At 49.0% G+C, this 21,338-nt stretch overlaps 2 protein-coding genes across 12 annotated transcripts in view; one reads left to right on the forward strand and one right to left on the reverse strand.

Annotated features, from left to right (window-relative positions):
- The window catches only part of jar (Myosin heavy chain 95F jaguar), a 74,698-nt gene that overhangs the window by 38,301 nt on the left and 15,059 nt on the right, over positions 1 to 21,338 (reverse strand). The gene's annotated exons all lie outside the window — the stretch shown is intronic.
- Positions 168 to 20,729, forward strand: mask (multiple ankyrin repeats single KH domain). Of its 7 annotated transcripts, none has more exons than XM_036817497.3 (18): positions 168 to 313; positions 1,335 to 2,664; positions 5,015 to 5,053; positions 5,506 to 5,641; positions 5,705 to 5,948; positions 6,018 to 6,189; positions 8,367 to 8,666; positions 8,940 to 10,875; positions 10,951 to 11,015; positions 11,074 to 11,301; positions 11,397 to 12,636; positions 12,706 to 12,791; positions 12,901 to 13,176; positions 13,239 to 13,859; positions 13,927 to 14,194; positions 14,322 to 19,423; positions 19,487 to 19,663; positions 19,824 to 20,729. In XM_036817497.3, the coding sequence occupies exons 2-18, from the start codon at positions 1,402 to 1,404 to the stop codon at positions 19,860 to 19,862; spliced, it is 12,192 nt and encodes a 4,063-aa protein (XP_036673392.3). In that variant the 5' UTR covers positions 168 to 313; positions 1,335 to 1,401; the 3' UTR covers positions 19,863 to 20,729. The 7 variants fall into 7 exon arrangements, with proteins under 7 accessions (XP_036673392.3, XP_036673394.3, XP_036673393.3 ...); XM_036817499.3 differs by having other exon boundaries at positions 12,709 to 12,791; XM_036817498.3 differs by having other exon boundaries at positions 6,021 to 6,189.

Below are 21,338 nucleotides of genomic sequence, written 5' to 3' on the forward strand. Positions count from 1 at the left end.
AAAATAACACAATGTTATACCTATGTACCCACACGCGAGACATACACAATCAACTACATTGCTTACAGTTTACATTTAACTTACGGTTTAAGAATTTATCCATCGTTAGAAAACTTAAGCAGCATCGCGCCAACACCACCAATACCACCAAGCAAATAATCAATCGATGTTTTCATCGATGTTTCTGCACCTCTGCAGTGCGGTCCTACCTTTTCTTTATATCCGGGAATAATATGGCGATCCGAAACTCTGACGATAGACAGAGAATTTAACACTGCTGAAAAATTGATTAATTTGCTTCAAATTTTAAACGGTAATACGCGCAAATATCGCCAAACTGTTGGGCTCCGTGTGGGGCACACTTTGCGCCCGTTTTCCGGCCTGTGAACGCCAGTTAATTGGTGAAAATTGGCATCGGAATAGTGGCAAAAAAATTTTCCCTCAGTCGCTCCTGCTATTTTCTGCCTTCGTCTGCGCGTGCAAGGGGGATGGCAACAGCGGTCCGAGTGGCCGCGTCGGAGCATCGCGTGTGCGCGAACGAGACGAGGCTATCGACCAAGCGAGAAACGCATACGCCAAAGTCGAAAAGTGATTTTTTCTTCGTTCGCTCGGGCGAAGTCGAAACTGCTGCGAAAAGTTTTATAAATAAAGTACTGCAATTGCATATATGCGATTGTTATTAAGATCGCAAAGTGCAGCCTTCGATTTGGCGTTTCGGCGGCGTCCTCCCCACTGCGATTATATAAATAGTGAAGCACGTTGCCCAAGTCCTAATTGCGCATCGATTCGTCTTGTATCCGCGAATAAAAAAGAAATTGGCGAAATGAAACGGGGCAATTTGTGTGATTTAGTGTGTTTTTTGTTTCGTCTCGCACCTGAACAATTTTCGGTGTAAAAATGTGAATCAGTGGACAGGGGAAATGGAATGGAATGGGAGAATTAAATGCGAACGAACGATGTACGAACGAGTGTGCAAAGGCAAAGTGAAAGAATGCGCAGCGTTGCCACCCCGCTGGCTCTCTGTGTATGTTTGTGTGTGCGTGCGAGGTGCCTGTGTGTGTGTGTTAGTTTCTTTGCCCATCGCATATATATAAATCCAATTCCTAACAATATCCATAAAAAAATCAATATAACCGAAGAACCTCTTTTTGTTGATGTGTTTTTGTACCGCCCCCGCCCCCCTTGAAAAACACATCAACAAATATGTTAAATTCACTTGAAGTGAGATTTACTTGGGACTAGTTTCTGTTTACTCAATAAAAAAAATTAAAAACACCAAAAAAAACCTATATAATCTCTACCTATTTTCCTCCTCTCCCAAAATATTCCAAAAGGACGCGCGAATTGAAAGTAAATCAAGAAGAAAAACCCCAATAACACAACCTCCAGCGAGAGAGTAAAATGAATAATGATGCGAAAAACCATGAATGCGATGACTTGAATGTGCGCTCTACGGCGTATTTTAACCAAAAAACCACAACAACAACCAACCAACCGAAAGCAACCAGCAAGAATAACGCAGGCTCATCGGGCTCTGGCTCCAATAATAACAATAACATCAACAACAATAACACCAATCAACAAAAGCCCAACAGACAGTTGAATCATAATCTACCACGTATCGCTGCCGCCAGACATTCGATAGCCGCCGCTCTACTGGCTAACAATAGTCTGAAGACCAGCGGACGGAAGATCCTGTCGGCCAAGAATGAGCCACTGACGACGACGACGACGGAGTCATCAGGATCAACCACTGCACCACCACCACTACTACCCAGCAATAGCCGATTGAAAGTTAACAACACCAACAATAACACTGCCAAGATGTCTGGAACTAGTAGCAGTCAGGCCTCGGCCACGCCCACAACGCCCACGGCCACCAGCGGTAGCAGCAGCAGCGCATCAGCAACCACAACAACAACAACGAGTGGCAGCAGCGGCAGCGGAGGGACGGTCATAGCCGGTGGTCCGGTGACCACCACTGGAGCAGTAAATGCCGCCAAGTTCCGTTCCGCCGTGGCGTCGGCGCCCAGCCCAGCACTGCCTGCTCCTGCTCCTGCTACAGCAACTGCATCCGCATCTGCTCCTGCCCCCAGTAGTAGCTCCTCCAGCTCCTCGTCCTCGAAGAAGACCCGAGCAGCAGTGGCCGCTTTGAAGCGACAGGTGGCCTTGCAACAACAACAACAACAGCAGCAGCAGCAGTCCGTCTCTGGTAATGCCCCCAACTTGACCAGCAAGGATTCGGCGCATTTGAAATTCGCCGCAACCACTCTGCTGATGGGTGCCGCCGCAGCTGCCTCCGATAGCAACGCTGGCGCTGCTACCGGTGGATCATCAGGAGCAGCGGGAGGATCATCTGGATCCGGAGGAGCAGCCGCCAGAATGGCCCTCAATCCCGCCGTGGATGTGGCTAATGCAGCCGCCGTGCTCAAGCAGAAGCTTAAGGATGCGGCCGCCGCTGCCTCAGCATCCGCATCCAATCGCTCTGCCACCTCGTCCATGTCATCAACCGCCTCCTCGCTGTCCTCGTCGGCGAACATTGTGAATGCCATCTCGGCGCTGCAGAACATCATCATAACGCCGGACACGGACACCGACACCGAGTTCTATCCCCAGCCGGTCACCACAGACCTGTCCGAATCGGAGGAGGAGTCTGTTTCAGAGGTAAGTTCGCCACAAGGTCCGTCCTGCTTTTATAAGCCTATACGTAGTGTTCTCTCAGTTTCTGAAATAATTCGTTTAAAAGTGGTCCTGCGCGGCTCTTTATCAAGTCTCTCGAAGCCTCTGGAAGTGTGATTAGTTTTGTTTTGCCAAAGCTATAAAAACGTGTTATTTATAATCTCATCTACCTTTTCGTGCACATGTGTACTGCTGATAAGTGTGAGTGTGTTTATATGTATATAGTTTCAATCAAAAACAATCTGAAAACTATTAACTGAATAGATAAAACAGCACAAAAATTTGGAAATTCAAGAATACTATCTAGGAAGATATGTTATCATTTGTAGACTTTTAAAAGGAATACTTGTTTTATTCCGAAAGTTTATAATCTTCTAAAAATCTAAAATAAAAAGTACAATATTAATCATTTCCAAAAAACAAATAGCAACGTTCGGGACAGCTTAGTCTGTTATCTAAAAAATATAGTTCAAGTGCTTATATTTCTGTTGCCGCTCCACAGATTCGCATTATCTCAGTGGGAATTAAGTTTTTACATGGGAAATACCTCGAATGGAAGTGATCGCTCATATTTCTGTTACCTACATATATACACGCATTTGTTGTTGCAGCGAGAGTTTCGTTTCTCATTTCTCTTCACCTTCCGGTGCGGGTGTGTTTGTGTGTGTGTGTGCAAGCCCTTTCCTCTTATCTGTGTGGGTGAATGATTTATCAGCTGTTTGACTGCTCGCTGCTTTTTCGATTGTATGCGTAAAAATACCTTTTTCTTTGTCTAGCACACTAGCACATTTGCGAAATGGAAATGCTAAATGCGAAACTGGAAAATAGAAAATTTAACAGCTCTTTTATGCTGCTGCTGCTACTACTCAATTGAAATCAAAGGTCATTGCATCGATGGCATCTTGTAATTGACCCCATCTCTCCCACGCAAATCAGTAGTTTAATTTCCTCGCTGCTTACACATGTACATAATTTTTTTTCGGCTGCTTTCGCGAATTCTCTTTTGGGCAGCGTGACAAAGATGTCCGGCTGCGATCTGGCAACTCCGCCGCTGCTGCTGCTTCTTTCCAGCTGCTGTTTTTGTTGTTGCAGCAGTGAAACGTATGTGAAACACTTGAAAATAACAATAATAAATAAGAGCCATAATAATAATAACGCACTTTTGAGTGTAATGAACTTTGGCGAACTTATTTATTATTTTCTTTTTTCGGTCAGCAGAGACAATTTGCTGATTATATTTTGCGGTAGCGTGCAAACATTTTACGGTTGATTTTCTTTTTCACAAATTTACCAACGCACACACACACACAGGGCAACACGCATACCAATGCGCAGCAACGAGAACAAACGAACGGCTGCTGTTGAACTCGTTCATGCTGAATTTTTGTTGTAGGTTCTCTTGGCTTCTCTTTCCACTGCCGTCTTTCTGCTTCTGCTTCTCCGCTTGGTTATGTTCCTTTATATTATTCTGTTCATTCATCAAAGGTTAAGCAGACAGCACTTGGCCTCGTGTTGCAAATGTATTTCGGCAATTTTTTTTGGCATTTTCTTTTTGGTTCAATAATTTAAGGCGTGGGCGTAAACACACAAGCGCACACGCACACATGCATACCTTTCGGGGCGGTGAGAGTGTGTGCGTCCCGTATTTAAATCGATGTACGAACTGCACTCTCTGACTCATGCGGTTCTTTAAATTCCCAAGGAAAACTATTTGGTAGTTTATAGGCTTAAAATCAGGGTCAATAAGGGGGTTTCGCTGGGATCTTTCAGAGCAAGGTGATATTCTTGAAAGTCTGTGTTGGTAGAGGAAATCATGCATTAGTTGGTCGTGTGTTTGCTAGTTTTCACTCTTCACCTCCTCCTCCTTCTTCTTTGCCTCTTCTTCTGTTATCGATAATTACATTTTAGCCACCGCTTTTGGGCCGCACTGGCAACGCCGTTTAAACGTCATTTATTTTGTTGAATTATTTGAAATTTGTTTTTTTTTGGCTAGCCATGCAGCTCTTGTCACATTTGAGACTCGTAAATGTTAAATTACACTAAAAATAAAATAGATTTGCTTAAATTTTTGTTTCAACGCATCAGAGAAGCACATAAGAAGAGGGGAGTGATGGTCGACCGGCCATCTATTCGCACGCTTTTCCAAAATTTGAGGAAAGCGATGATACGAAGTTTCCGATCGAGCGTGGATTTTCTGCTGCACTCCTTCCATGTAAATCGGCTAAGGACCCTCCAATATAGTTCAACTTGACCTTAAAATGAAAATCTCTACTCTCTGCTTGCTTTAATTTTTATTATTTATGTACACCTTTCTTTCGTTTCTCTTTATTTGTAGATCCTATTGGCATTCTTGTGTTTAAGGCCAGATCTCCTGGTAAGTTTCAGTTTCGCGTTAAAAACCTGATTCCCAATCCGCTATTCCAAAAAATACAAATTAAACCAAATCAACATAATTCAGCATTAACCGAAGGCAGACGAAAGTACCTAAAGCTTTAAGTCCACCAGTTCTACTAAACTATTAATTTTTGCCAAATAATTGATCGATTCCTAACCCAGCTACTCCGCTTCCTCCTCGCACACATCATTAAACACACCTAAAACCCACCACTTTGTTGCTGGCCTTAGACAACAAGAATGTGCTCTACTGATCAACTATTAAATAGCTTCTCTAATTTGTAACTTCCAGCTTAATAAAGTCGTATATACTTGTAGGAAACTTTTTACTACTCACCCCCAGTAAAAGATTTGAGTTTGTTAGTAGAAAATACATAGTTTGGTTTGACAATTGTAAGAGTCTAACGAATCGAAATGTATATTGTGTTACAGGACGATATTCCCGAATCGGATCCGGATAGCTGCCCGCATGAGGGCGAAGTGCGCGAGGATGAGGACGAAACGGAGGAGGAATCTGAGGACTCTGATGAATCCGAAGGCGACGACGAGGAGGACGAGGAGGAGATAGGTAAGTCCTAAGGCTGTTTAACCTGTAAATATGATAGTAAGCCTCTGATTATCCTTTCACCAGATGTGCTGCAGGACAACGACGCGGACGACGAGGAGATCGACGATGAGGACGAGGAAGAGGACGCGCCCGAAGTGAGTTCCTTCCTTATGGACGCCAACAACAAGCGCTCCAGCAATCTCACCGCCCTGCTCGAGGCCGCGGCCAACGAGAAGGCTCCTGTCCTGCGCCACGCCACCCACGCCATCGACGAGACTAAGCAGGCTCTGACCAAGATGCGCTGTGCCAACAGTCCCCGCGATAAGAAGTAAGTATTGACCTCGAGATCCGCCAAGGTCCTTTATATTAACTGAAGGCCTATTTCCTGTTGCTGCAGCAGTGGCTTCTCGCGATCCCTCGTGGCCGCCTGCACGGATAACGATGTCAATACGGTGAAGCGGCTGCTCTGCAAGGGCAACGTCAACCTCAACGACGCCGCTGCCTCCACGGATGACGGCGAATCCCTGCTCTCCATGGCCTGCTCTGCGGGTTACTACGAGCTGGCTCAGGTATGTTACTCGTGACTTCTTTATAGTGAAGTTTTGCCACGAATCTAAGCTTTTAAAACACAACCCCAGTTAGTTTTTCAGTCCTTAAACAATTTTTTGATTTGTGATTGTAAATAAATAATTGTTAGTCAAACGATAGAAAAAATTATAAAAATAAAAATAATTAAAATTTTTTTTTTAAGTTTTACCTTTAAAAATATTACCAATTTTTTTCAATTAAAGACCTATGTACTTAAATTCACGTGCCATTTTACACGGCGATTTGCCGGTGTGGCAACGCCGTCCATATACACTTCCACTCTCAGCTGTGGCCTATCGATAAATACATACAGTTTGTCAAATAATTCTTTGCAAAAGGGAAAATGTCATTAAAATTCATTTTAAAGTTGTATTTTTATTAACAAGAATAGGATTTATTTAATTTTTTCTTTTATATTATGGTTAAGGTGCTTAATATCTACAACTATGAATAAAAAACAGAACATATTTCAGCATGAAACTTAGGAAAAAACAACAAAAACAAAAATTCAGAACATAATCAGTTGTCAATTAATTCTTTGCAAAATGTAAGCATTGGTTAAATTCGAAACGAAATCATATAAAATATAACCGTTATTTTTCTAATATTTAGTGTGGTGTCCTTTGGCATCCAAGACAGCATTCAGGCGACGAGGCATAGATTGAATAAGTTGATTTAAGTCATAATACTCAGGTATTTTCTTCCATTCCTCATGGATCGCTTTGATCAAAGCATTTTTATTGGTCGGACCGCGTTTAGCCACCTTCTTCTTTAATAAAGCCCACAAGTTTTCGATTGGGTTCAAGTCAGGACTCTGGGCAGGAGTGTCAATTACTTTGCTGCAGTTATACAGCAGCCAGTTCCTACAAATCCACGATTTGTGCTTGGGGTCGTTGTCTTGATAAAGCTTGTACTGAAGCTTATTTGGGTTTTGAGGGTTAATGAAGCCAAAATCAACGACGCTTTTGGTCAATTCTTTTTTCAAAATATCCAAATAAAATTCTTTGGTCATAATGTCGTTAAAAATTAGGAGTTCTCCGACGCCCTTGGATGAAATACATCCCCAAACCATTGCGGATAGCTTTCCAAACTTCACTGTTGGTATGATATTCTTCTGTTTTAAGGCTGTGTTGGGCTTTCTCCAAACCTTGCTGGGTCCATCATGATAGTACAACATTATTTTGGTCTCATCACAAAAAATCACGTCATTCCAGTACTCCGCCGGCCTGTTAGCATTGGCAATAGAAAATTTTAGCCGCCTATCGATGTTAATAGCAGAAAGCAAAGGTTTCTTTCTGGCTACGTGGGAAGAGTATTTGTGTGTGTTGAGAACTTTTCTGATGGTCTCGTGGCTCACTATTTTGTTGCAATCATTTTTTAAGTCCAGAGCCAACTGCCTAAGTGTAGTTTGCGGATTATTATTAATATTTTTCAAAATTTTTGAATGGTCTCGTCTGGTAAGCTTTGGTGGCCTGCCTGGAGAATTGTTTAAATGCAGACGGTTTTGTTTTTCCGCTCGATTAATTATGTTGTAAATTGTCCTTAGTTTAATATCAAACATAGTTGATAATTCCTTTGCCGTTTTATTATTGTAATAGTTGTAATAAACTAATTGAATAAGGTTTTCATCAACTCTTTTGCCAGGCATTGTTTAAACAGCGGATTAGGATCACTTGTGCACTTGTTAATAGTTAATTCGAAATGATCATGGGAGATAAGAACATAACAAAAACGAACGTGTTCATTTTTCTCGAAATTTAGTTACCGTTACTTTGTTTTGTGTCTTTCTTTAGCTACTGTTTACATTTTGCAAAGAATTAATTGACAACTGATTATGTTCTGAATTTTTGTTTTTGTTGTTTTTTCCTAAGTTTCATGCTGAAATATGTTCTGTTTTTTATTCATAGTTGTAGATATTAAGCACCTTAACCATAATATAAAAGAAAAAATTAAATAAGTCCTATTCTTGTTAATAAAAATACAACTTTAAAATGAATTTTAATGACATTTTTCCTTTTGCAAAGAATTATTTGACAAACTGTACATACTTAGCAGACAAACAATCCTGAAAGAGTCGAAAACGACCAAGAAATAGAAGATTACGTGGGCAAATTAAGTGCGTACACCTGAGCATAAACCTTATCTCTGACTGTCATAGGTTCTGCTGGCCATGTCTGCCGCCCAGGTGGAGGACAAGGGGCAGAAGGACTCGACGCCGCTGATGGAGGCCGCCTCCGCGGGTCACCTGGACATTGTAAAACTGCTGCTCAACCACAACGCCGATGTGAACGCCCACTGCGCCACCGGCAACACCCCGCTCATGTTTGCCTGTGCCGGCGGTCAGGTGGACGTGGTGAAGGTGCTCCTCAAGCACGGCGCCAACGTCGAGGAACAAAACGAGAATGGACACACGCCCCTGATGGAGGCCGCCTCCGCTGGCCATGTAGAGGTAGCCAAGGTAAGTGTTTCCATGTGAAAATCCTAGTAACTAAAGTAGGACATCGAAAGGTGTAGATATATAGTTTACTGTACGTAATCCAAATGATTATAATCCGAGATTTGAGAGTGGTGGCACACCCACGACCTGAATCGAGTTACTGATTGGTCTGGGCAAGATGCCAGCTCTGTGACTTAGTTTGATCTTATCTGATGCATTCGGCAGAAATGTTTTGCTTATCAACTTTTTAATTCCCTTGCAAATTGCTAATCGGTTATCCTTGTCACCATTTAGGTGCTGCTCGAGCATGGAGCCGGCATCAACACCCACTCGAACGAGTTCAAGGAGAGCGCCCTCACACTTGCCTGCTACAAGGGTCACCTGGACATGGTGCGGTTCCTGCTGCAGGCGGGTGCTGATCAGGAGCACAAGACCGACGAAATGCATACGGCCCTGATGGAGGCTTCAATGGACGGCCATGTTGAGGTGGCGCGTCTGCTGCTGGACTCCGGTGCCCAGGTAAACATGCCCACGGATTCGTTCGAGTCCCCTCTAACGCTGGCAGCCTGTGGTGGTCACGTGGAGTTGGCCACCCTGCTGATTGAGCGTGGAGCCAACATTGAGGAGGTGAATGATGAGGGCTACACTCCACTTATGGAGGCCGCTCGCGAGGGACACGAGGAGATGGTAGCCCTGCTGCTTAGCAAGGGTGCAAACATCAATGCCACGACCGAGGAGACCCAGGAGACAGCCCTTACGCTGGCCTGCTGCGGTGGCTTCAGTGAGGTAGCTGCTTTCCTGATCAAGGAGGGCGCCAACCTGGAGCTGGGAGCTTCCACGCCTCTCATGGAGGCCTCACAGGAGGGTCACACCGATCTGGTGCGCTTTCTGCTGAAGAACAAGGCCAATGTCCATGCAGAGACGCAGACCGGAGATACTGCTCTGACGCATGCTTGCGAGAACGGGCACACGGATGCGGCCGGTGTCCTCCTGTCCTACGGAGCTGAGCTGGAGCACGAGTCCGAGGGCGGACGAACGCCGCTGATGAAGGCCTGTCGCGCCGGACACCTGTGCACCGTCAAGTTCCTCATCCAGAAGGGCGCCAATGTCAACAAACAGACTACCAGTAATGATCACACTGCCCTTTCGCTAGCCTGTGCCGGGGGCCACCAGTCTGTGGTGGAGCTGTTGTTGAAAAACAACGCCGACCCGTTCCACAAGCTAAAGGACAACAGCACAATGTTGATCGAGGCCTCCAAGGGTGGACACACCCGAGTGGTCGAGCTGCTCTTCCGCTACCCGAACATTTCGCCTACGGAAATGGCAGCGGCTGCGAACGCTAACCAGGCCGCTGCAGCACCTTCCCAATCTGGCCCTAATCAGATGCGCCAAAAGATCATGAAGCAACAGCTGCAGCATCAGTTGCAGCAGCTTAACGCTCCCCCTGGATTGCACGAGTTGTCGGAGGCAGCACGAGCATCCAACCAGCAACATTTCCACCAGCAACAGTTCAGCAGTGCCGGCAACGGATCCTCCAACATCGTGGCAATGGGAACTGGAGACTTCCTAGACGCAGGCGAGCTGCAACTTACGGCGACGGCGGGAATGGGAGCTGGGGCTGGAGCCAGCACCACCGGCAGTGAGGCCGGAATGGAGGAGTATGGAGAAGTCGGAGGAATCGATCTGACCACTCTCGGTGCTCAGCAGCAGGAAGGCCTCATTGCCAAGTCGCGACTGTTCCACCTGCAACCAGGTTTCGAGCAGCAGCAGCAGCAGCAACAACAGCAGCCACCTACAGCCGGTCAGCACCAGTTGGTGCCGTGCAAGCACTTTGACCTGGACATGGAGCACATTAATTCCCTGCAGCCACCGCAAAAGGCACCGCCAGCTCCGCCGGTACTCTTCCACACCGTTTGCCAGCAGCCTGTTATGCAACAACAGCAACTGCAGCCAGGTCAGGCCAAGCTGAAGGCGGGCATGCTGCCGAACCGGAATCGAGCAATTAAGTCCGGCGAGGTGATGGAGTTCATCGACTGTCCACTGGATCAGCAACAGCATGGCGAGCAGGTGCGATCGCAGCCCTTGGGTGAGGATGGAAAGGCCACACAGTTCGCATGTGCTGGAGAGGATCCACGGCTGCAGCGCCGACGCGGCTTTATGCCGGAGCTGAAGAAGGGTGAACTGCCGCCGGAGAGCAGCAGCAGTGACCCTAACGAGCTAGCCCTCAAAGGTAAGTCCTCGGCTTTATTCTTTTAATATATGCGTGTAGTTAACAAAGTTCTTAATCCTTACTACCTGCAACCAGGAGCCGACAACAATCAGCCCGTACCGACAGCACTGGACAATAGTGCCTGCGCCCAGATCCCAGCCGTAGGTTTTTTTTAACCCATTACAAGAATATTCCTTATAAATTTCTTCATATTTTTAGCGAAACTCTGGCGGAGCCATTACCCATTCCTCGGAAGTTCTACAGAGCACAGCCATCAGCGACAGGCCCAAGGTTAAGGCCACCAACAAGAGCAACCGCAAGCAGGCAGCCGCAGCAGCAGCAGCTGCAGCAGCCGCGGCGGCAGCGGCAGCAGCAGCGGCGCAGCACGCACAGCAAGTGTTGCCCAATTTGCAGCAGAACCCGATGGTGTCCATCTATAATAACCTGGTAAGTGTAGCTTCTGTTAGCCAATCCTATCTGAAGTTGTGCATTCTAAAATCAAATATATTTATAAACATATAATAACCCTTTTATATCTGTAGCATATGCAGCAGTCTATGCAGCAGTCGCATCTACAACTCCAGCAGCATTTGCAATTGCACCATCAGCGAGTTGCACTGGACAATGCAGCGGCTGCAGCAGCAGCGGCAGTTTCATCCGCGAACATGGCCTACTCTAATTCCCCGGCTTCTCCTCTTGCCTCGCCCACTGGCAGCGGCAATTATGTCGATCAGCAGCAGTTGCAACAACAACAGCAATCCCTGGATGTAGCCCTGCAGCACAAGACGGCCATGGACGACTTCCGTGGCATGCTGGAGACGGCAGTGAACGGGTCGAGGGGAAGAAAAGATCTGGCTTTGAACACACCCCAGTTGAACTTCTTCAAGGACGGCTGGCATATGGTTGGAGTGCACAATTTCTTCGGCGATCAGCCAAAGTCGCCCACTGAGACTCCCCCGGAAATGGAGGAGACCACCATGTCCTCGCCAACCGAAGCAGATCGTCTTGGATCCGAGCCTCGGGCCGAGATGAAAAATCTGGCCACGCTTTGCTCGGCTGCAGCAGCTGCTGCTGCTGTGGCTGCGGCTAACAAGGATCAGGACGAGATCAGTTCGGAGCTTGAGAGCGAGTGCGAGGACGACGTTGAGGGTGACGCTGCGGCAGATGGCGAGGAAAACACACTGCCGCCGGAGCCCATTGAATTGGCAGCCGCTTTGCGCGAAGATGGCATCATTGTGGAGGAAGAGGAGGATGATGAGGAGGAAGACGATGACGATGAAGAGCAGGACACCAACAGCGGGGAGATCGATAAGCTCAACTACGATGACGAGGATGCGGAGGTGGACAACGATGGTGAAGTAGACTACATCGACGAGGACGAAGGTGGTGGCGAAGGCGAGGATGAGGAAGATGACGGGGACGATGACGAGTTCTTCCTCGATGAACCAGACAGTGATCAAGGTGCTGGCAACAACAACAACAACTCAAAGAGCGGTGCTAGCTCACTGCCTCTAAAGCAGCGCAAAATGAACACTCGGCTGGAGAACCTAATCCTCAACTCGCAGACAATGTGCGACTTCCCGCCCGAACTTACCAACTCGGAGCTCGTTCACGTCCTGCCACAAATAAGCAATCTCAAGGCGGCGGCCAGCAGTAACGCGGCGCTGAACAGCGTGCTCCAGCAGCAGCTGGCGGCTGCCACCGCAGCAGCTGCGCACGCTAAGGCGGTTGCAGTCCACCAGAAGCAGCTGAAGCACCAAGTGGAAGGAGATCAGCAATGCGGTAAGATTACGGATACTTAGATTCTGGGTACTTATTGCTCATTTGAATCGTGTAATCCTCTTCTTTCAGAAGACGATGGTGGCGCTGGCGGAAGTGAGCTATATTCCGGCTTGGAGCACTTTGCCAACGATGGCGAAATGGAGGATATATTCCAGGCAAGTTAATTAGGAATAAAAAATTTATTTTGCCCCAAAAATAAGATAACAATAAAGTTAATCAATTATGTAGCATACAAATAACCATGTTTATCACCATTTGTTACAGGAATTGGCCAGTAGCCTAAACTACCCAGAGCTGGCCGAGTTTAGCTTGAATCAGATGTGCAAGGGTAGGTTTGCTGGCAACTGGGCGCAATCGTCGGCTAAGTGGACCGGTCAGGAGCAGTTGGTGGGCGTAGTACGGTCGCCGGGTCTCATTAACCCTGGCGATGTTCCGCAGGATGCTCAGCGACAGGCAAATCTCGTCCTCCTGGACTATTCCATGCAGCAAAACATTCAACTGGAGCAGCGACTCCTCGATGCTGAGGAAATGCATGTGCAGGTTGGTTGCATTTTTCCCCATTTGTGTACGGTTGACTTATGCATGAATTTTTTTTCCTTCAGCAACACCAGCAAACTCCTCTTTCCTTACTCCCCTTCACGGATGATCAGCAGCAGCAGCTTCACCATCAATCCTTGCCCAACGCCGCCGAATGTCATCAGCACCAACAGCTCGCCTTGGAAAACGATCCGGAGTTAAAGCAGCAGCTGCAGCAGTTACATCAGCTGCACGAGTACACCAATGCGCCCTTCATCAAGGCTGTGACTGCCCAGCGTCAACACCAGCAGCAGCCTGCCACAAACTTCGTTTACAACGTGGAGAGCGGCGACAAGAATGCTCCGCCCGTGCAGTTGCTCTTCCAGCTACCCCCAAACATGGCCCAGCATCAGGCGCAACAACAGGCTGTTGGAGAGCCCCTCACCGAACAGCAGCAGCAGCAGTTGCACGCTGAGCAGGCCCATCTCTTTCAACAACGAACCGGCGTTCAGCGTCCGCCAACCCAGAGTGAACTAGAGCAGGTGGCCCAGGAGCTGCTGCTCCAACGGAGTGGCCAGGTGCCAGCCGGAACTCCCGTCGTGGGTGTCCAGGCATTGCCTCTTAAGCAAAAACACTTTAATCTGCAGGAACAGCTACTCCTCCACCCGCCGCCGCATATGCAGGCGCCCACCTGTGTCCAGCATCAGGTAAGTGTTCGAAATTCGGGATTCAATGTATAAGAGACTTATGCGAAACCGTTATTGCATCTTCCAGGTGGCCACGCAGACGCATCCAGCTTCTGTGGTAGTGCCGCAGACCGATGTTGGACCGTACACACAATTCGCCCTGCAGAATCCCCAGCAACAGCTGTTGCAGCAAAACGAGCTCTCCATTTGGCCGATGGGCACACCTACTCCCACGCCCAGCACCACTGTCAACGCCACCAAGTCGATGCCCGGCGGCATTGCCAAAAAGGCCATCGACAAGCAGTCGCGCAAGGATCGTCGCTGTGTGATGCGTCAGACACCAGCTGGCAGTCAAGGTGGGTTTTCCCTTAAATCATTTTGTTTAATTAATATGTAGGATTTATTTTGGCCCATGTCTTTGATTTTATTTAGGCATTACTCTCGTTACCTATCTAATTTAAATTCTTACCATTTCGCCCGTAGTGAACACCAACCAGCATCAACAGCCCCAGGTCGCAACAGCCCAGCAGCAGGCTCAACTCCAGAACCAGTTGGCCGTTGCGAACACCGCGAGTGTGGACAAGACCATTGAGATTGATTCGGAGACGGAGTCGAACCACGACACAGCCCTTACCCTGGCTTGTGCCGGCGGTCACGAGGAACTGGTGGAACTGCTGATCAATCGGGGAGCGAACATCGAGCACCGCGACAAGAAGGGATTCACACCGCTTATCCTGGCCGCCACCGCCGGACACGACAAGGTCGTGGACATTCTGCTTAAGCACAGCGCTGAGTTGGAGGCCCAGTCAGAGCGTACCAAGGATACGCCGCTGTCGCTGGCCTGTTCCGGCGGCCGCTATGAGGTGGTGGAACTTCTGCTCAGCGTTGGTGCCAACAAAGAGCACCGCAATGTATCCGACTACACGCCACTGAGCTTGGCTGCCAGTGGGGGCTATGTGAACATCATAAAGCTGCTGCTCAGCCACGGCGCGGAGATCAACTCGCGCACGGGCAGCAAGCTGGGCATCTCCCCGCTTATGTTGGCCGCAATGAATGGTCACACGCCGGCTGTCAAGTTGCTTCTGGATCAGGGATCCGACATAAATGCTCAGATCGAGACGAATCGCAACACGGCCTTGACTTTGGCCTGCTTCCAGGGCAGGCACGAGGTCGTTAGTCTGCTCCTTGACCGGCGGGCCAATGTGGAGCATCGGGCTAAGACGGGACTAACGCCGCTTATGGAGGCCGCCTCGGGCGGCTACATAGAGGTGGGTCGCGTTCTGCTGGACAAGGGAGCGGACGTGAATGCTGCTCCGGTGCCCACGTCCAGGGATACAGCTCTGACCATTGCCGCCGACAAGGGACACCAGAAGTTCGTAGAGCTCCTTCTTTCCCGTAATGCCAGTGTAGAGGTAAAGAACAAGAAGGGTAACTCCCCGCTCTGGTTGGCCGCCCATGGTGGCCACCTCAGTGTGGTGGAGCTTCTTTACGATCACAATGCTGACATTGACTCACAGGATAATAGACGCGTTTCCTGCCTGATGGCTGCCTTCCGCAAGGGTCACACTAAGATTGTGAAGTGGATGGTGCAGTATGTGTCGCAGTTCCCCTCCGACCAGGAGATGATCCGCTTCATTGGCACCATCAGTGACAAGGAGCTGATCGACAAGTGCTATGACTGTATGAAGATCCTGCGCAGCGCCAAAGAGGCCCAGGCCGTCAAGGCCAACAAGAATGCCTCGATCCTTCTGGAGGAGCTCGATCTGGAGCGGACGCGCGAAGAGAGCCGCAAGGCTGCCGCCGCCCGTCGCCGTGAGCGCAAGAAGAAGAAGAAGATGGAGAAGAAGGAGGAGAAGCGCCGCCAACAACAGGGCAGCGGGGCTGGCGGTGACGACATGCAGGGCGATGACGATGATGCCAGTGACAAGGATGATGACTCCGACAAGGACGACGAAGACGAGGAGGCAGCGCCGGCCACCACCCGTGAGGAGGGCGACTCTGGCATCGATCAGGGCTCGTGCTCCAGCGGAGACACGAAAGGTGCGCGCCTGGGTGGCGGTCAGTCCATTCAGGCTGCGTTCGCGGCAGTCAATTCCGGGCCAAGCAACAGTCAGGGAAAGAAGAGCAAGAAGCAGCCTAAGAGCAAGTCGTCGGTATCGGTAGAACCAGTTCCAACACCCACTCCTCCCGTGATCACATCCACATCGAGCACTACCGTCCTCAAGGGCATCTCTGTAAAGAAGCAACCGGCAGCAGAAGTTGTTAAGCAACCACCTGCCGCACAGCAGGCTGCTCCTGTGAAGCGACAGCTGGAGGTGAAGAAGGAGGAGCCGTCTGTCAAAAAGAAGGAGGAGAAGAACAGCTCCACCAGCAGCAGCAATAAACGTGAAAAGGAGAACCTTGCTCCCAAGGAGGTGGCGCTGCCAGCCAAACAGCAGACCAGTAACTCCAGCAAACTGCAGATCAGCGAGTCCGCAAGCAACATTAACAGCAGCAGCTCTACCAACGCTAGCAACGCCAACACCAACAACCGCAAAGAAGTGTCCAAATCAGTGTCACAAGCTGCGAGCAGCACCAATTTGAATCCTGCCAAGCGCAGCGAGGTCGATGGCTGGAAGGAAGTGGTCCGCAAGAGCAGCACCCAGCAGACTACAGCGGTAGGAGCGAGTGGAGCCCCACTGCCTGTGACAGCTACTAGTTCGGCCACCAGCGTGCAGCACCATCCGCATCACCAGCACCACCACCTGGCCAACAGCTCCAGCAACAGTTCAAGCTCGCTGGCCACGGGCATAAACTCATCGGCGTCTTCGGTTCCTGAGATGACCTGCAAGAAGGTGCAGGTGCCGGTAAATGCCATATCCAGGGTTATTGGTCGAGGCGGAAGCAACATAAACGCCATTCGCGCCACCACTGGTGCCCACATTGAGGTGGAGAAGCAGGGCAAAAATCAATCGGAACGCTGCATTACCATTAAGGGTTTGACAGATGCCACCAAACAGGCACATATGCTTATTTTGGCACTGATCAAGGATCCCGATGTGGATATCTTGCAAATGCTGCCCAGGATCAACAGCAGCATTAAGCAGGCCTCTGGTGGCGGGGCGAATGCTCCAATGACCGTGGGTACTTGGGACAATCGCACCGCTGCCGGTGTGAACGTGTACACCTTCTCTTCGGCCGCATCCACCACCTCCACGTCGTCCAGCTCGTCTGCCAGCTCTACTACACCGGCGGGAGCTGCCTACAGTAATGCGCACAAGCAGCAGCAGCAGTTGCAGCCAGTAAAGGCCCCAAGCGGACGGTCCTCGGCGTCTGCCAAGTCCAACGGCAGCAGCAGCAGCTCTAAGGTGTCTTCTTCGAGTGGATCCGGCTCTCGAAATAGCAGGGGTGGCGGTGGTTATCTTAGCCAGCAACAGCCTGGTCGTAGCTCCGGAAGTAACTCCTCGAGTGGTGTGGCCAAGAGCAAGACGGAGAGTTCATCCAAATCCCTGCCAGCAGCACAGAAGAGCAGCACAGCTCTGGGTAAGTCCTCGACTGTGGCTCCCGGAGCTCAGAACTTTGCAAAGGCAGCGGCCATTGCGCAGTCCTCGCCCAAAAAGGCTGAGGGAGGAGTGGCCTCTGCGATCATCAGCTCGGCTGGCGGACGCAGCAGTGGTGTGGTTGCTCCATTTGGACGGGGTAAGCCTGTCGCTGGCCAAGGAGCAGCTGGAAATACGGCGGCTTCCAATGTTGCCCAGCTCGGAAGTGGAAGCGGTAGCAGTAGCAACAGCAACATATTGGCTGGACCAATTGGCACCTTTAACGTGGCGGATGTGGCCGCCGTGAATGCAGCCGCTGCAGCAGGAGCAGCGGCCTCTGCTAACAGCAGTGTGAAACCCATTGCACCCATTGCACCGCCCAGTAAGCGAGTGGGCTCTCCCACCCAAGCCCAGCAGCAACAGCAACAGCAACAAGCGCAGCAGCAGTCGCAGCAACAACAGCCACCACCACAGGCAGCACCACTTCCTGGCCCGCAGCCCCAGCAGCAACCCCAGCAACAGCAACAAGCGCCTCAGGAACAGCAGCAGCAACAACAGCAAACCCAGCAACAACAACCACAGACGGCCCAGCAAAATCTGGTGATCAACACAAACCTTCTGAACCACCTGATGGCCGCCAATGCAGCCACAGATAGCTTTAGTGCTCAGCTGGCCGCCAAGTTGTCTAGCGCCTATTCCCTGTTCAGTGATTACCAGCAATCGCAGTGGGGCAAGCTAGGGGATCCCGGCATTGGCGGAGGAGCAGGAGCTGTTGGCGATGGTCTGCCGCAGGCGGATGCCTCCAAGGCACCAGGATATAATCGCAACATCCTCAGCTCGCCCGTGGGCAGTTCCAAGGCCTCGTCGAATCACTCAACCTCACCGCCTGTGGGTAATGTGATCCAGCAGCAACAGCAGCAACAACAACAACAGCAGCAGCAGCAACAACAGCAGCAACAACAACAGCAGCAGCAGCAGCAGCAACCACCGCAATCTAGCCAGCAGGCTCTAAACATCATCACCAGTGGAGGACCAGGAGGAGCTACAGCAGCGCCAGCCAGATCACCAATGGTGTCCGCCAACGATGGAAATTCCGCAGGGGGCCAGCCCTCCATAAATGGAACCCAGGGATTGGGTGAATCGGTTCCTGCTCATTCACCGGGCGTTATCAAGCCGCCTACCACCACAGTTCCCATCCAGCGGCATGTTCCCATGCCGATCTCTGCACCGGAGTCTGGAGCACCACCCACTTTCGGAGCGATTGGTTCCAATCCAGCTGGCGGTGGCAACTCAGCGGCGGCCCAAGCAGCTGCTGCTGCTGCAGCCGCGTCCATGATCGATCGCCAGCAGCAAAATATGCAGACTTTGCAAAATTTGCAACGAATGGTGGGAGCCTCACAGCAGCAGCAGCAACAGCAGCAGCAGCAGTTAAACTACCCCATGGATCCCTCGACTTCGCCGTACATTGTGGATGGCAATAACTTGTTGCGCCTGAATCCACGAGCCTCGATCTTTCCGCAAGGCAACAAACAGCCACCGCAGCCGCCGCCGCAGGGTGGAGCGCAGTCGAATATGTTTGGAGGCAATCAAGGGAGACAGCTTCCGGGAGCCGGTGCCAGGCAGCCGGGCGGAGCAGCCGCCCAGCGTTGGTATGGCGGAGCCTTGGAGTATCCATCTTACACGGGTCGGGACATGCTGCACCTGGAGAACGGAGCCGGCGGAATGGCGGGCCTAGGCTCGCCATCTGCCATGTCGCCGAACCATGACGACATTCGCAAAATGCCGCGCCCCATTGGTACAGAGCGAGCTGCGTCCTGGAAGTTCAACAACTTTAATGTGGCCGCTTCGGCACTTAGCATGGACGATGCCCTGGCCAGCGTCCTGCCGCCCTGGGCGCACGAGCCGAAAGCGCAGCCACCAGGTCTGCAGCAGCCACCGCCTCCACCACAGTCGCAGCAGCAGCAACAGCCGCTCAACTGGCTGAAGCAGCAGCAGCCGCAGCAGCAGCAGTACAGGCCGTACAACAACGGACCATATCCGCAGCAGCAACAGCATGAGCCAATGAATGTGAGTCTCTCCTTCGACGACGCGTTTTACACGTCATGCTTAAATGTATACTTTCATTTCCAGATGCCCATGGACTACCACAACATGCAGGCGCCGCCAAACATGAACCAGCAGCAACAGCAGCACGTCAACTTGATGCCCTCATACGGCTACCAGCACTTTGTGGGCGCTCCTGGAGCGGTCGACATCGCCGCACACATGCCGGACAAGATGGAAGTGTGGGATCATCACGATAAGCACGTGAGTGTTTAATAAACTTAAAAAAAACCTGTTCCTAATACCATTTAGCTGTAGAATGTACCTATATATTCAACCAATTTCCAGTTTGAGTTGATTAAAAATCAATTCCATTTTATTGTGTATACACAACATTAACGAATTCTTTCCATTCTTCCACCAGTTGCCCTGGACCAACTACACCACCAACTGGTCCAACTGATGTCCCAGCGACACTCAGAAGGAGGATCTCTTCGATACCTGTCGTTCAAGCAACTGAATCGAGCAGCTATGGCTGAGCACCCTTCCAATTAACCAGGACAAAGCAGCAGTAGCAGCAGCAACGTCAAGATCAGTAGCAGCAGCAACAGCAACAGCAAAAGCATCTCACTGATTTGAACATGCGAAGCGAAATAATCTTTATTGAATTTCTACGTTTTCTATTCGGATTCTCGGCTTCTCCCCACAACTTAATCTTCTAACAATCTGCCAACTGACGTGGAAACCAACTAACAGCAAGAAGGACTTATGTGAAAATTGAAACATGGCTTTGTTCTTTAGTTTATCGATTTAAAAACTTTTGAATTTGGGTGATTAATTTGTTTCGCAGGCAACTTGAAATTTAACCAGAAAGAAATCTTACAGAAAAGCAAAATGAATGCAAAATAATGATAAAAAGAGCGAAAAGCAAGAAGAAAAAATGTTCGAAAGTGGCGCCCAGGCAACTGGGTGCAATATATATTATTTATTTTTAAATGTATTGATATTTTTTGAAGAAGCATGAAGTTAGTGGTAGCTTTTTTTTTGTGTGATGAGGCAGAGGGTAAACGAAGCGAAAAGTAACTTTCATTCACACACATATACACATGCACTAACCCCCTCCCCGCACACAAACACACATAAACACACACCTACATAAAAATACATTTACTTTAAGATAGAAGTCAGTCTTATGAATGAAACATTAAATTGAAATGTTTAGCGCCAGCTAAAGTACACACAAACTTTTATTACAACACTTATACATAAATACATCTATATATATTTAATAACATTAATAAAGGCAACAAATGAATGTCGAAACTGTAAATTCTAGGCGCGCACTTTTCTCTATTCCCCTTTTCCCCAACTAAAAAACGAAAAAGAGAAATACACCCACAACAAGAAGCTAACGAAACCGGAAACTAGAACAAAGCTATGAAAACGCATGCATACGCTATAGATCGAAAAAAAAGTACGAAAGGAACTACTAAACCGACAAAAAATTACTTAATTCAACTTATAACATATGCATACCATTAACTACTCCCCAACTTAACGATATGTCTGGGAAGGATACCAAACAAATCCGAAAACGAAACAACCGAGGCGAAGCTACAAGAGTTTGGTGTTCTTCGGTCAGAGAAAAAGAGAAAACCCCCCTTGGTCGATACCCCGAAAAATGTAGCTAGTAGAAATTGAAATTGCTTAAATTACTAAGTAAAACATCAAGAAATTAATGGTCGAGTAACGTTTTAATATTCCATTTACGAGAACTAAACGATATATGTATGATGAAGATGACGAGACGACGAAGCGGCGCTTGCTTGCCATCTTTGATGCTTTTCCGACACTGCTCATAGACGTACATAAAATATATACCTACCTATATACTAGCGAATAGCATATATGAGATACACAAATTTTTATTTCGAAGAAA

The sequence above is a fragment of the Drosophila suzukii genome, chromosome 3, assembly GCF_043229965.1.
Source record: "Drosophila suzukii chromosome 3, CBGP_Dsuzu_IsoJpt1.0, whole genome shotgun sequence".
NCBI classification, from domain to species: Eukaryota; Metazoa; Arthropoda; class Insecta; order Diptera; family Drosophilidae; genus Drosophila; species Drosophila suzukii.